The 16,151-nt window shown below is 43.6% G+C and overlaps 2 protein-coding genes across 2 annotated transcripts; both read left to right on the top strand.

The window, feature by feature from the left end:
- The first annotated feature begins 436 nt into the window (after positions 1-436).
- LOC147972901 (uncharacterized) lies at positions 437-7,024 on the top strand. The gene is made up of 2 exons (XM_087524498.1): positions 437-905; positions 6,987-7,024. The coding sequence occupies exons 1-2, from the start codon at positions 437-439 to the stop codon at positions 7,022-7,024; spliced, it is 507 nt and encodes a 168-aa protein (XP_087380624.1).
- On the top strand, positions 966-2,632 carry LOC147972902 (uncharacterized; the record flags this gene model as incomplete). Its single annotated transcript, XM_087522418.1, has 5 exons — positions 966-1,020; positions 1,111-1,221; positions 1,661-1,971; positions 2,094-2,166; positions 2,274-2,632. Coding segments are annotated over exons 1-5 (909 nt in total), but the record flags the coding sequence as incomplete, so codon positions are not given.
- Positions 7,025-16,151: the final 9,127 nt, after the last annotated feature.

Below are 16,151 nucleotides of genomic sequence, written 5' to 3' on the forward strand. Positions count from 1 at the left end.
AGAAAATCTGATATCCGATACAAGAATTAAGATGGAGGAGAAGTTTGCCTTTTTCCTGTACATGGTGTCTCACAACGCATCTTATGAAGATCTCCAGCTAGAATTTCAGCATAGTGGACAAATATTTCATGAGTACATCAATGAGTTCTTCAACATCGTCCCTGTCTTAGCTAGTCGATTTCTGAAGCCTCCAAACATTGATGAGCCACATCCAAAAATATCCACCGACACAAGATTTTATCCTTACTTCCATGTTTCCATTTTTAACGCTTCCACAATTCCTTTTCTTATCTAACTTAATAGTTCTTTATTGACCTGCAATCTTTGCTTCTAGAACTGTTTAGGAGCCATTGATGGGTCACATGTTCCTATAACCGCAACACCTGGGATTGCTGCTCCATTTCGGAATAGGAAGGGTACCTTGAGTCATAATATTATGGTTGCATGCGACTTCGATTTAAAATTCACTTTCATATCATGTGGCTGGGAGGGTTCAGCTACGGATGCGAGGGTTCTTCATTCTGCAATGAGCAAGGGATTTAAAGTACCTGAGGGAAAGTTTTACCTGGTTGACGGGGGTTGTGCAAACACTCAGTCATTTCTCGCACCTTATCGGGGTGTCCGGTATCATTTGAAGGAATTTGGTCATGGACATCCTCAGCCACAAAACCACAAGGAATTGTTCAATCATCGGCATGCTGTTCTACGGAACCATGTGGAAAGGCCCCTAGGAATTCTTGAAAAGCGCTTCCCAATTCTTCATGTCGGCACACTGCATTCAATCGAGAACCAAGTGAAACTTCCCGCAGCTGCCGCAGTTCTTCACAATATCATCAAAATGGAGAATGGTGACGAGACTTGGCTTGACAACCAGCCCGATAACATAGCGCCAAATGCTTTTGTTGATCTCCCGAATGGCGACGAGAATAACTATGGGAGCAACGACTTAGGGAACACTCTAAGGGATGAAATCGCAATGCAAATGTGGGAAGCATACCATCCTGAATAGCCAACATGATGGTGTGTGTTTTTATGATATATATACATATACTAATTAATTAACTTCTCTTGTCTTCATCATCTAATAATGTAGTGTGTGTTGAAATGCAGATATGTATCCAAAGGGGTCCCCAAAGTACAATCTCATGAAAGCAAGTGGGAAAAAAGCTTCACACGGTGCCAAGAAGCCATCACCCAAAATTAAAAAGACACCTCCAAGAGGTATTTGGTCACTTAATCTCCATTTCTCAGATCTTGCCAATTAAGTTTTGTGCTTGTTGTTATGTTTGGTGAATGATATCTTTCAATACTACATGTAGTGGTGCATTATAGCAGAAACAAGTCTATAATAGGAGTATATAGACCACTAGAGTATTATTTAGCTGACAGTTTTCCCAAAAGAAGTGCTGCTCACTTGTTATGTTTCGTCAATGGTATGACATAATGACTAGTAGAGTACAAATTAGAGAATAAATTAGCAGATGTAGGTCACACAACTCACTCTACTATAGATAATGAATAACTCACTCTTATCATGTTGTTGGAAGTTTTCACTAGTCCTCCTAAAGTTTACAACTATTTGTTTTCAAATTGAATGATAGTAACTCCTCTTATCATGTTGAGCATTAAGTTTGAACAATGTAAATTTGTGTTGGTGTAGTTAAAAAGCCAAGAGCTCAATGGAACCCATCTTTGGAAAAGTGTTTGGTTGAGATACTTCAGGAGCACAACACTCCGTACCATAGGGGACAGAATGGTTGGTCAACCGAAGCGTGGAATAGGATGGCTGATTTATTTCATGAAAGATATGGCCACACTAATTTTACAAAGATACAGATTCAGGAAAAGCAGAAAGACTTGAAAGCTCAATACCGACTTATTAAGGATGCTCGCAAACAGAGCGGTGTCAGCTGGAACTATCATACACACATGATAGATGCTGACGCGCATCTTTGGCAAAACTTGATGACTGTAAGTTCTAGTGTAGTGCATTTTGTCTTTGCAAAACTTGATGACTTGTATTCCATTATTTTGTAATCAATCTTGTTTTCGAGCAATCTAAGTTTGATAAATCATTTCTTTTATATATACAGACGTGGCCAGAAATAGCTAAGTTGCAGAATAAGCCCTTTCCCCTCTACGATAAGCTTGGTGATCTGTATGATGGTGAGTTACTGAGTTGAATGGATTTTCATTTCCTCTCTTTTTGTTGACCTTTATAATGAATTTTCATTGCTGTGTGGCCTTTAATGATAACTTGGGTGTTTGTGCAGGGCATATAGCAGAAGGTAACTTCAATTTCACATCAACTGAGGTTACACAAGTGAGTGATGGTGATCCCGAAGTTGAAAGAGAGAAGAATGCCTTCTCTTTTGACCTGAATCAATATGATGATGATTTACACATGTATAATGATCCAAGAGATGCCGCCCCAAGTGATGGTCCAAGAGATGCTGCCCCAAGTGATGGTCCCAGAGATGCTGCCCCAAGTGATGGTCCAAGAGGTGCTGCCCCAAGTGATGGTTCAAGAGATGCTACACGAAGAGGTGGTGTTGCTGCTTCAAATAACAAGCATGTGAAGGAATCAAAGAAGGGTAAGAAGCGTGATGATCCTATGGTGGAAGTGAAGGAAATATGCCCTAGAGGCAATAATAATGTTATTATTTTATTTCCTTATATCATGATAAATGTTTATTATTCATGCTAGAAATGTATTATCCGGAAACATAATACTTGTGTGAATACATAGACAAACTAAACGTCACTAGTATGCCTCTACTTGACTAGCTCGTTAATCAAAGATGGTTATGTTTCCTAATCATAGACATGTGTTGTCATTTGATTAACGGGATCACATTATTAGGAGAATGATGTGATTGACATGACCCATTCCATTAGCTTAGCACCCGATCATTTAGTATGTTGCTATTGCTTTCTTCATGACTTATACATGTTCCTATGACTATGAGATTATGCAACTCCCGTTTGCCGGAGGAACACTTTGTGTGCTACCAAACGTCACAACGTAACTGGGTGATTATAAAGGAGCTCTACAGGTGTCTCCAAACGTTAATGTTGGGTTGGCGTATTTCGAGATTAGGATTTGTCACTCCGATTGTCGGAGAGGTATCTCTGGGCCCTCTCGGTAATGCACATCACATTAGCCTTGCAAGCATTGCAACTATTGAGTTAGTTGCGAGATGATGTATTACGAAATGAGTAAAGAGACTTGCCGGTAACAAGATTGAACTAGGTATTAAGATATCGACGATCGAATCTCGGGCAAGTAACATACCGATGACAAAGGGAACAACGTATGTTGTTATGCGCTCTGACCGATAAAGATCTTCGTAGAATATGTGGGAGCCAATATGAGCATCCAGGTTCCGCTATTGGTTATTGACCGGAGACATGTCTCGGTCATGTCTACATTGTTCTCGAACCCGTAGGGTCCGCACGCTTAAGGTTTCGATGACAGTTATATTATGAGTTTATGAGTTTTGATGTACCGAAGTTAGTTCGGAGTCCCGGATGTGATCACGGACATGACGAGGTGTCTCGAAATGGTCGAGACATAAAGATTGATATATTGGACGGCTATATTTGCACACCGGAAGTGTTCCGGACAATTTCGGAGAAAACCGGAGTGCCGGAGGGTTACCGGAACCCCCCCCCCCCCCCCGGAGAAGTAATGGGCCTTATGGGCCCTAGTGGAGAGAGAGAGGGGCGGCCAGGGTGGGCCGCGTGCCCCCTCCCCCTCTGGTCCTAATTGGACTAGGAGAGGGGGGGCGGCGCCCCCTTTTCCTTCTCCCTCTTCCCCTTCCTTTCCCCCTCCTAGTAGGAGTAGGAAAGAGCGGAGTCCTACTCCTACTAGGAGGAGGACTCCTCCTCCTTGGCGCGCCCTAGGGCCGGCCGGCCTCCTCCCCTTGCTCCTTTATATACGGGGGCAGGGGGCACCCCTAGACACACAAGTTGATCCACGTGATCGTTTTCTTAGCCGTGTGCGGTGCCCCCTTCCACCATACTCATCGATAATATTGTAGCGGTGCTTAGGCGAAGCCCTGCAACGGTAGAACATCAAGATCGTCACCACGCCGTCGTACTGACGGAACTCTTCCCCGACACTTTGCTGGATCAGAGTCCGGGGATCGTCATCGAGCTGAACGTGTGCTAAAACTCGGAGGTGACGTAGTTTCGGTGCTTGATCGGTCGGGCCGTGAAGACGTACGACTACATCAACCGCGTTGTCATAACGCTTCCGCTGTCGGTCTACGAGGGTACGTAGATCACGCTCTCCCCTCTCGTTGCTATGCATCACCATGATCTTGCGTGTGCGTAGGAATTTTTTTGAAATTACTACGTTCCCCAACAGTGGCATCCGAGCCTAGGTTTTATGTGTTGATGTTATATGCACGAGTAGAACACAAGTGAGTTGTGGGCGATATAAGTCATACTGCTTACCAGCATGTCATACTTTGGTTCGGCGATATTGTTGGATGAAGCGGCCCGGACCGACATTACGCGTACGCTTACGCGAGACTGGTTCTACCGACGTGCTTTGCACACAGGTGGCTGGCGGGTGTCAGTTTCTCCAACTTTAGTTGAACCGAGTGTGGCTACGCCCAGTCCTTGCGAAGGTTAAAACAGCACCAACTTGACAAACTATCTTTGTGGTTTTTATGCGTAGGTAAGATTGGTTCTTGCTTAAGCCCGTAGAAGCCACATAAAACTTGCAACAACAAAGTAGAAGACGTCTAACTTGTTTTTGCAGGGCATGGTCAAGACATGATGCTAAATTTTATTGTATGAGATTATCATGTTTTGTAACCGAGTTATCGGCAACTGGCAGGAGCCATATGGTTGTCGCTTTATTGTATGCAATGCAATTGCGCTGTAATGCTTTACTTTATCACTAAGCGGTAGCGATAGTCGTGGAAGTATAAGATTGGCGAGACGACAACGATGCTATGATGATGATCAAGGTGTCGCGCCGGTGACAATTGTGATCATGACGGTGCTTCGAAGATGGAGATCACAAGCACAAGATGATGATGGCCATATCATATCACTTATATTGATTGCATGTGATGTTTATCTTTTATGCATCTTATCTTGCTTTGTTTGACAGTAGCATTTTAAGATGATCTCTCACTAATTATCAAGAAGTGTTCTCCCTGAGTATGCACTGTTGCGAAAGTTCTTCATGCTGAGACACCACGTGATGATCGGGTGTGATAGGCTCTACGTTCAAATACAACGGGTGCAAAACAGTTGCACACGCAGAATACTCAGGTTATACTTGACGAGTCAAGCATATACAGATATGGCCTCGGAACACGGAGACCAAAAGGTCGAGCGTGAATCATATAGTAGATATGATCAACATAGTGATGTTCACCAATGAAACTACTCCATCTCACGTGATGATCGGACATGGTTTAGTTGATTTGGATCACGTGATCACTTAGAAGATTAGAGGGATGTCTATCTAAGTGGGAGTTCTTTATTAATATGATTAATTGAACTTAAATTTATCATGAACTTAGTACCTGATAGTATCTTGCTTCTTTATGTTTGATTGTAGATAGATGGCCCGTGCTGTTGTTTCGTTGAATTTTAATGCATTCCTTGAGAAAGCAAAGTTGAAAGATGATGGTAGCAATTACACGGACTGGGTCCGTAACTTGAGGATTATCCTCAATGCTACACAAAAGAATTATGTCCTGGAAGCACCGCTGGGTGCCAGGCCTGCTGCTGGAGCAACACTAGATGTTATGAACGTCTGGCAGAGCAAAGCTGATGACTACTCGATAGTTCAGTGTGCCATGCTTTACGGCTTAGAATCGGGACTTCAACGATGTTTTGAACGTCATGGAGCATATGAGATGTTCCAGGAGTTGAAGTTAATATTTCAAGCAAATGCCCGGATTGAGAGATATGAAGTCTCCAATAAGTTCTATAGCTGCAAGATGGAGGAGAACAGTTCTGTCAGTGAGCATATACTCAAAATGTCTGTGTATAATAATCACTTGATTCAATTGGGAGTTAATCTTCCAGATGATTGCGTCATTGACAGAATTCTCCAATCACTGCCACCTAGCTACAAGAGCTTCGTGATGAACTATAATATGCAAGGGATGAATAAGACTATTCCCGAGCTCTTCGCAATGCTGAAAGCTACGGAGGTAGAAATCAAGAAGGAGCATCAAGTGTTGATGGTCAACAAGACCACTAGTTTCAAGAAAAAGGGCAAAGGGAAGAAGAAGGGGAACTTCAAAAAGAACAGCAAGCAAGTTGCTGCTCAAGAGAAGAAATCCAAATCTGGACCTAAGCCTGAAACTGAGTGCTTCTACTGCAAGCAGACTGGTCACTGGAAGAGGAACTGCCCCAAGTATTTGGCGGATAAGAAGGATGGCAAGGTGAACAAAGGTATATGCGATATACATGTTATTGATGTGTACCTTACTAATGCTCACAGTAGCACCTGGGTATTTGATACTGGTTTTGTTGCTAACAATTGCAACTCGAAACAGAGACTACGGATTAAGCGAAAATTGGCTAAGGACGAGGTGACGATGCGCGTGGGAAATGGTTCCAAAGTCGATGTGACCGCGGTCGACACGCTACCTCTACATCTACCTTCGGGATTAGTATTAGACCTAAATAATTGTTATTTGGTGCCAGCGTTGAGCATGAACATTATATCTGGATCTTGTTTGATGCAACACGGTTATTCATTTAAATCAGAGAATAATGATTGTTCTATTTATATGAGTAATATCTTTTATGGTCATGCACCCATGAAGAATGGTCTATTCTTATTAAATCTCGATAGTAGTGACACACATATTCATAATGTTGAAACCAAAAGATGCGGAGTTGATAATGGTAGTGCAACTTATTTGTGACACTGCCGTTTAGGTCATATCGGTATAAAGCGCATGAAGAAAGTCCATACTGATGGACTTTTGGAACCACTTGATTATGAATCACTTGGTACTTGCGAACCGTGCCTTATGGGTAAGATGACAAAAACACTGTTCTCCGGTACTATGGAGAGAGCAACAGATTTGTTGGAAATCATACATACAGATGTATGTGGTCCGATGAATGTTGAGGCTCGTGGCGGATATCGTTATTTTCTCACTTTCGCAGATGACTTAAGCAGATATTGGTATATCTACTTAATGAAACATAAGTCTTAAACATTTGAAAAGTTCAAAGAATTTCAGAGTGAAGTTGAAAATCATCGTAATAAGAAAATAAAATTCCTACGATCTGATCGTGGAGGAGAATATTTGAGTTACAAGTTTGGTGTACATTTGAAACAATGCGGAATAGTTTCGCAACTCACGCCACCCAGAACACCACAGCATAATGGTGTATCCGAACGTCGTAATCGTACTTTACTTGATATGGTGCGATCTATGATGTCTCTTATTGATTTACCGCTATCGTTTTGGGGTTATGCTCTAGAGACAGCCGAATTCACGTTAAATAGGGCACCATCAAAATCCGTTGAGACGACGCCTTATGAACTGTGGTTTGGCAAGAAACCAAAGTTGTCGTTTCTGAAAGTTCGGGGCTGTGATGCTTATGTGAAAAAGCTTCAACCTGATAAGCTCGAACCCAAATCGGAGAAATGTGTCTTCATAGGATATGCAAAGGAAACTATTGGATACACCTTCTATCACAGATCCGAAGGCAAGACTTTTGTTGCTAAATTCAGAAACTTTCTAGAGAAGGAGTTTCTCTCGAAAGAAGTGAGTGGGAGGAAAGTAGAACTTGATGAGGTAACTGTACCTGCTCCCTTATTGGAAAGTAGTACATCACAGAAACCGGTTTTTGTGACACCTACACTAATTAGTGAGGAAGCTAATGATGATGATCATGAAACTTCAGAACAAGATACTACTGAACCTCGTAGATCAACCAGAGTAAGATCCGCACCAGAGTGGTACGGTAATCCTGTTCTGGAAGTCATGCTACTAGATCATGATGAACCTACGAACTATGGAGAAGCGATGGTGAGCCCAGATTCTGCAAAATGGCTTGAAGCCATGAAATCTGAGATGGGATCCATGTATGAGAAAAAGTGTGGACTTTGGTTGAGTTGCCCAAAGATCGGCAAGCAATTGAGAATAAATGGATCTTCAAGAAGAAGACTGACGCTGACGGTAATGTTACTGTCTACAAAGCTCGACTTGTCGCAAAAGGTTTTCGACAAGTTCAAGGGATTGACTACGATGAGACCTTCTCACCCGTAGCGATGCTTAAGTCTGTCTGAATCATGTTAGCAATTGCCGCATTTTATGATTATGAAATATGGCAGATGGATGTCAAAACTGCATTCTTGAATGGATTTCTGGAAGAAGAGTTGTATATGATGCAGCCGGAAGGTTTTGTCGATCCAAAGGGAGCTAACAAAGTGTGCAAGCTCCAGCGATCCATTTATGGACTGGTGCAAGCCTCTCGGAGTTGGAATAAACGCTTTGATAGTGTGATCAAAGCATTTGGTTTTGTACAGACTTTTGGAGAAGCCTGTATTTACAAGAAAGTGAGTGGGAGCTCTGTAGCATTTCTGATATTATATGTAGATGACATATTACTAATCGGAAATGATATAGAATTTCTGGATAGCATAAAGGGATACTTGAATAAGAGTTTTTCAATGACAGACCTCGGTGAAGCTGCTTACATATTGGGCATTAAGATCTATATAGATAGATCAAGACGCTTAATTGGACTTTCACAAAGCACATACCTTGAGAAAATTTTGAAGAAGTTCAAAATGGATCAAGCAAAGAAAGGATTCTTGCCTGTGTTACAAGGTGTGAAATTGAGTAAGACTCAATGCCCGACCAATGCAGAAGATAGAGAGAAAATGAAAGATGTTCCCTATGCTTCAGCCATAGGCTCTATCATGTATGCAATGTTGTGTACCAGACCTAATGTGTGTCTTGCTATAAGTCTAGTAGGGAGGTACCAAAGTAATCCAGGAGTGGATCACTGGACAGCGGTCAAGAACATCCTGAAATACCTGAAAAGGACTAAGGATATGTTTCTCATATATGGAGGTGACAAAGAGCTCATCATAAATGGTTATGTTGATGCAAGCTTTGACACTGATCCGGACGATTCTAAATCACAAACCGGATACGTGTTTACATTAAGCGGTGGAGCTGTCAGTTGGTGCAGTTCTAAACAGAGCGTTGTGGCGGGATCTACATGTGAAGCGGAGTACATAGCTGCTTCGGAAGCAGCAAACGAAGGAGTCTGGATGAAGGAGTTCATATCCGATCTAGGTGTCATATCTAGTGCATCGGGTCCAATGAAAATCTTTTGTGACAATACTGGTGCAATTGCCTTGGCAAAGGAATACAGATTTCACAAGAGAACCAAGCACATCAAGAGAAGCTTCAATTCCATCCGGGATCTAGTCCAGGTGGGAGACATAGAGATTTGCAAGATACATACGGATTTGAATGTTGCAGACCCATTGACTAAGCCTCTTCCACGAGCAAAACATGATCAACACCAAAGCTCCATGGGTGTTAGAATCATTACTGTGTAATCTAGATTATTGACTCTAGTGCAAGTGGGAGACTGAAGGAAATATGCCCTAGAGGCAATAATAATGTTATTATTTTATTTCCTTATATCATGATAAATGTTTATTATTCATGCTAGAATTGTATTATCTGGAAACATAATACTTGTGTGAATACATAGACAAACTAAACGTCACTAGTATGCCTCTACTTGACTAGCTCGTTAATTAAAGATGGTTATGTTTCCTAATCATAGACATGTGTTGTCATTTGATTAACGGGATCACATTATTAGGAGAATGATGTGATTGACATGACCCATTCCATTAGCTTAGCACCCGATCGTTTAGTATGTTGCTATTGCTTTCTTCATGACTTATACATGTTCCTATGACTATGAGATTATGCAACTCCCGTTTGCCGGAGGAACACTTTGTGTGCTACCAAACGTCACAACGTAACTGGGTGATTATAAAGGAGCTCTACAGGTGTCTCCAAAGGTTAATGTTGGGTTGGCGTATTTCGAGATTAGGATTTGTCACTCTGATTGTCGGAGAGGTATCTCTGGGCCCTCTCGATAATGCACATCACATAAGCCTTGCAAGCATTGCAACTAATGAGTTAGTTGTGAGATGATGTATTACAAAACGAGTAAAGAGACTTGCCGGTAACGAGATTGAACTAGGTATTAAGATACCGGCGGTCGAATCTCGGGCAAGTAACATACCGATGACAAAGGGAACAACGTATGTTGTTATGCGGTCTGAGCAATAAAGATCTTCATAGAATATGTGGGAGCCAATATGAGCATCCAGGTTCCGCTATTGGTTATTGACCAGAGACATGTCTCCGTCATGTCTACATTGTTCTCGAACCCGTAGGGTCCGCACGCTTAAGGTTTCGATGACAGTTATATTATGAGTTTATGAGTTTTGATGTACCGAAGTTAGTTAGGAGTCCCGGATGTGATCACGGACATGACGAGGAGTCTCGAAATGGTCGAGACATAAAGATTGATATATTGAACGGCTATATTCGGACACCGGAAGTGTTCCGGATGATTTTGGAGAAAACCGGAGTGCCGGAGGGTTACCGGAACCCCCCCGGGAGAAGTAATGGGCCTTATGGGCCCTAGTGGACAGAGAGAGAGGGGCGGCCAGGGTGGGCCGCGCGCCCCCTCCCTCTCTGGTCCGAATTGGACTAGGAGAGGGGGGGCGGCGCCCCCCTTTCCTTCTCCCTCTCCCCCTTCCTTTCCCCCTCCTAGTAGGAGTAGGAAAGAGGGGAGTCCTACTCCTACAAGGAGGAGGACTCCTCCTCCTTGGCGTGCCCTAGGGCCGGCCGGCCTCCTCCCCTTGCTCCTTTATATACGGGGGCAGGGGGCACCCCTAGACACACAAGTTGATCCACGTGATCGTTTTCTTAGCCGTGTGCGGTGCCCCCTTCCACCATACTCCTGATAATATTGTAGCGGTGCTTAGGCGAAGCCCTGCAACGGTAGAACATCAAGATCGTCACCACGCCGTCGTGCTGACGGAACTCTTCCCCGACACTTTGCTGGATCGGAGTCTGGGGATCGTCATCGAGCTGAACGTGTGCTAAAACTCGGAGGTGCCGTAGTTTCGGTGCTTGATCGGTCAGGCCGTGAAGACGTACGACTACATCAACCGCGCTGTCATAATGCTTCCGATGTCGGTCTACGAGGGTACGTAGATCACACTCTCCCCTCTCGTTGCTATGCATCACCATGATCTTGTGTGTGCGTAGGAATTTTTTTGAAATTACTACGTTCCCCACACGACGATCGAATCTTGGGCAAGTAACATACCGGTGAACAAAGGGAATTGTATACGGGATTGCTTGAATCCTCGACATCGTGGTTCATCCGATGAGATCATCATGGAACATGTGGGATCCAACATGGGTATCCAGATCCCGCTATTGGTTATTGGCCGGAGAGTTGTCTTGGTCATGTCTGCATGATTCCCGAACCTGTAGGGTCTACACACTTAAGGTCCGATGACGCTAGGGTTATAGGGAAAGTTTGTACGTGGTTACCGATGTTGTTCGGAGTCCCGGATGAGATCGCAGACATCACCAGGAGTTCCGGAATGGTCCGGAGGTAAATAATAATATATAGGAAGTGAGGTTTTGACCACCGGAAGTGTTTCGGGCGTCACCGGTAATGTACCGGGACCACAGGAGGGTTCGGGGGGTCCACCGGGAGGGGCCACCAGCCCCGGAGGCTTGCATGGGCCAAGAGTGGGAAGGGACCAGCCCCTGAGTGGGCTGGTGCGCCTCCCACCAGGGCCCAAGGCGCGGCTAGGAGGAGAAGGGGGGAAACCCTAGGCGCAGATGGGCCTAAGGCCCACCCTAGGGCGCCCCCCCTCTCCCCTCTTGGCCGCCCCCCTCCATCCCATCTAGGGCTGCCGGCCTCCCTAGGGGTGGGAACCCTAGAGGGGGCACACCCTCCTCCCCTCCTCCTATAAATAGTGGGGTTTTGGGGGCTTCCCAACACATGAGTCTCTCTCCCTCTTGGCGCAGCCCTACCCCTCTCCCTCCTTGTCTCTTGCAGTGCTTGGCAAAGCCCTGCTGGCGTGCCACGCTCCTCCACCATCACCACGCCGTTGTGCTGCTGCTGTACGGAGTCTTCCCCAACCTCTCCCTCTCTCCTTGCTGGATCAAGGCGCGGGAGTCGTCACCGGGCTGTACGTGTGTTGAACGCGGAGGCGCCGTTGTTCGGCGCTTAGATCGGAATCGACCGCGATCTGAATCGCTGCGTGTACAACTCCACCAACCGCGTTCTTGTAACGCTTCCGCTTAGCGATCTTCAAGGGTATGAAGATGCACTCCCTCTCTCTCATTGCTAGTATCTCCTAGATTGATCTTGGTGACTCGTAGGAAAATTTTGAATTATTGCTACGTTCCCCAACAGTGGTATCAGAGCTAGGTCTATGTGTAGATTCTATGCACGAGTAGAACACAAAGCAGTTGTGGGCGATGATTTGTTCAATTTGCTTACCGTTACTTGTCTTATCTTGATCCGGCGGCATTGTGGGATGAAGCGGCCCAGACCAACCTTACACGTACGCTTACGTGAGACTGGTTCCACCGACTGACATACACTTGATGCATAAGGTGGATGGCGGGTGTCTGTCTCTCCCACTTTAGTCGGATCGGATTCGATGAAAAGGGTCCTTATGGAGGGTAAATAGCAATTGGCATATCACCGTTGTGGTTTTGCGTAGGTAAGAAACGTTCTTGCTAGAAACCCATAGCAGCCATGTAAAACATGCAACAACAATTAGAGGACGTCTAACTTGTTTTTGCAGGGTTTGCTATGTGATGTGATATGGCCAAAAGGATGTGATGAATGATATATGTGATGTATGAGATTGATCATGTTCTTGAAATAGGAATCACGACTTGCATGTCGATGAGTATGACAACCGGTAGGAGCCATAGGAGTTGTCTTAATTTATTTGTGACCTGTGTGTCAATGAAAACGCCATGTAATTACTTTACTTTATTGCTAACCATTAGCCATAGTAGTAGAAGTAATAGTTGGCGAGGCAACTTCATGAAGACACGATGATGGAGATCATGGTGTCATGCCGGTGACGATGGTGTTCATGCCGCGCCTCGAAGATGGAGATCAAAGGCACAAAATGATATTGGCCATATCATGTCACTTTATGATTTGCATGTGATGTTTGTCATGTTTTTACATCTTATTTTCTTAGAACGACGGTAGCATAAATAAGACGATCCCTCATTAAAATTTCAAGAAAGTGTTCCCCCTAACTGTGCACCGTTGCGAAGGTTCGTTGTTTTGAAGCACCACGTGATGTTCAGGTGTGATAGATTCTAACGTTCGCATACAATGGGTGTAAGCCATATTTACACATGGAAACACTTAGGTTGACTTGACGAGCCTAGCATGTACAGACATGGCCTCGGAACACAAGAGACCGAAAGGTCGAACATGAGTCGTATAGTGGATACGATCAACATAAAGATGTTCACCGATGATGACTAGTCCGTCTCACGTGATGATCGGACACGGCCTAGTTGACTCGGATCATGTATCACTTAGATGACTAGAGGGATGTCTATCTAAGTGGGAGTTCATTGAATAATTTGATTAGATGAACTTAATTATCATGAACATAGTCAAAAGGTCTTTGCAAATTATGTCGTAGCTCACGCTTTGGTTCTACTGTTTTAGATATGTTCCTAGAGAAAATTTAGTTGAGAGTTGACAGTAGCAATTTGCGGACTGGGTCCGTGAACTGAGGATTGTCCTCATTGCTGCACAGAAGGGCTATGTCCTTAATGCACCGCTCAGTGTGTTGAACCTCGAGCGTCGTCTGTAGATGTTGGGAGACATCTGACATACACGTTTTGATGACTACGTGATAGTTCAGTGTGTAATATTAACAGTTTAGAATTGTGGCACCAAAGACGTTTTTGAAACATCGTAGAACATATGAGATGTTCCAAAGACTGAAATTGGAATTTCAGACTAGTGCCCACGTCAAGAGGTATGAGACCTCTGACAAGTTTCTTAATCCTGCAAACTAAGGGAGAAAAGCTCAATCATTGAGCATGTGCTCAGATTGTCTGAGTACTACAATCGCTTGAATCGAGTGGGAGTTAATCTTCCAGATGAGATAGTGATGGTTCTCCATAGTCACTGCCACCAAGCTATTGGAGCTTCGTGATGAACTATAACATATCAGGGATAGACATGATGATCCTTGAGCAACTCGCGATGTTTGACACCGCGAAAGTAGAAATCAAGAAGGAGCATCAATTGTTGATGGTTAAACCACTAGTTTCAAGAAGGGAAAGGGAAAGAAGGGATACTTCATGAAACGGCAAATCGGTTGTTGCTCTAGTAAAGAAACCCAAGGTTGAACCCAAACCCGAGACTAAGTGCTTCTATAATGAGGGGAACGGTCACTGAATCAGAACTACCCTAGATACTCGGTAGATGAGAAGGCTGGCAAGGTCGACAGAAGTATATTGGATATACATTATAATGTGTACTTTACTAGTACTCCTAGTAGCACCAGGGTATTAAAATACCGGTTCAGATGCTAAGTGTTAGTAACTCGAAATAAAAGGCTACAGAATAAACGGAGACTAGCTGAAGGTGAGATGACGATATGTGTTGGAAATGTTTCCAAGGTTGATGTGATCAAGCATCGCATGCTCCCTCTACCATAGATATTGGTGTTAAACCTAAATAATTGTTATTTGATGTTTGCAGAGACATGATTGGATTATGTTTATCGCAATACGGTTATTCATTTAAGGAGAATAATGGTTACTCTGTTTATTTGAATAATACCATCAATGGTATTGCACCTAAAATGAATGGTTTATTGAATCTCAATCGTAGTGATACACATGTTCATGCCAAAAGTATAAGATAGTAATGATAGTACCACACACTTGTGGCACTGCCATTTGAGTCATGTTGGTATAAAACGCATGAAGAAGCTCCATGTTGATGGATCTTTGGACTCACTCGTTTTTGAAAAGATTGAGACATGCGAACCATGTCTATTGGTAGATATGCATGAAGAAACTCCATACAAATGGATCGTTTGGACTCACTTGATTTTGAATCACTTGAGACATGCAAATCATACCACATGGGCAAGATGACTGAAAGGCCTCGTTTTCAGTAAGATGGAACAAGAAAGCAACTTGTTGGAAGTAATACATTTTGATGTGTGCAGTCCAATGAGTGCTGAGGCACGCAGTGGATATCGTTATGTTCTTACTTCACAGATGATTTGAGTAGATGCTGAGTATATTTACTTGATGAAACACAAGTCTGAATTATTGAAAGGTTCAAGTAATTTCAGAGTGAAGTTGAAGATCGTCGTGACAAGATGATAAAATGTCTATGATATGATCATAGAGATGAATATCTGAGTTACGAGTTTGGCACAGAATTAAGACATTGTGGAAATTGTTTCACAACTAATACCGCCTGGATCACCATAGTGTGATGTGTGTCCGAACATCATAACTGCACCCTATTGTATATGGTGCATACCATGATGTCTCTTATCGAATTACCACTATCGTTTATGGGTTAGGCATTAGAGACAACCGCATTCACTTTAAACAGGGCACCACACAATTCCGTTGAGACGACACCGTATGAACTATGGTTTAGAGAAACCTAAGCTGTCGTTTCTTATTGGGGCTGCAACGCTTATGTGAAAAAGTTTCAGGCTGATAAGCTCGAACCCAAAGCGGATAAATGCATCTTCATAGAATACCCAAAAATAGTTGGGCATACCTCCTATTTCAGATCCGGAGGCAAAAGTGATTGTTTCTAGAAACGGGTCCTTTCTCGAGGAAAAGTTTCTCTCGAAAGAATTGATTGGGAGGATGGTGGAGACTTGATGAGGTTATTGAACCGTCACTTCAACTAGTGTGTAGCAGGGCACAGGAAGTTGTTCCTGTGGCACCTACACCAATTGAAGTGGAAGCTTGTGATAGTGATCATGAAACTTGGGATCAAGTCACTACCAAACCTCATAGGTCGACAAGGATGTGTACTACTTCAGAGTGGTACGT

The sequence above is a fragment of the Triticum urartu genome, chromosome 5A, assembly GCF_056163025.1.
Source record: "Triticum urartu cultivar PI428250 chromosome 5A, HENAU_Tu73, whole genome shotgun sequence".
Taxonomy (NCBI): Eukaryota; Viridiplantae; Streptophyta; class Magnoliopsida; order Poales; family Poaceae; genus Triticum; species Triticum urartu.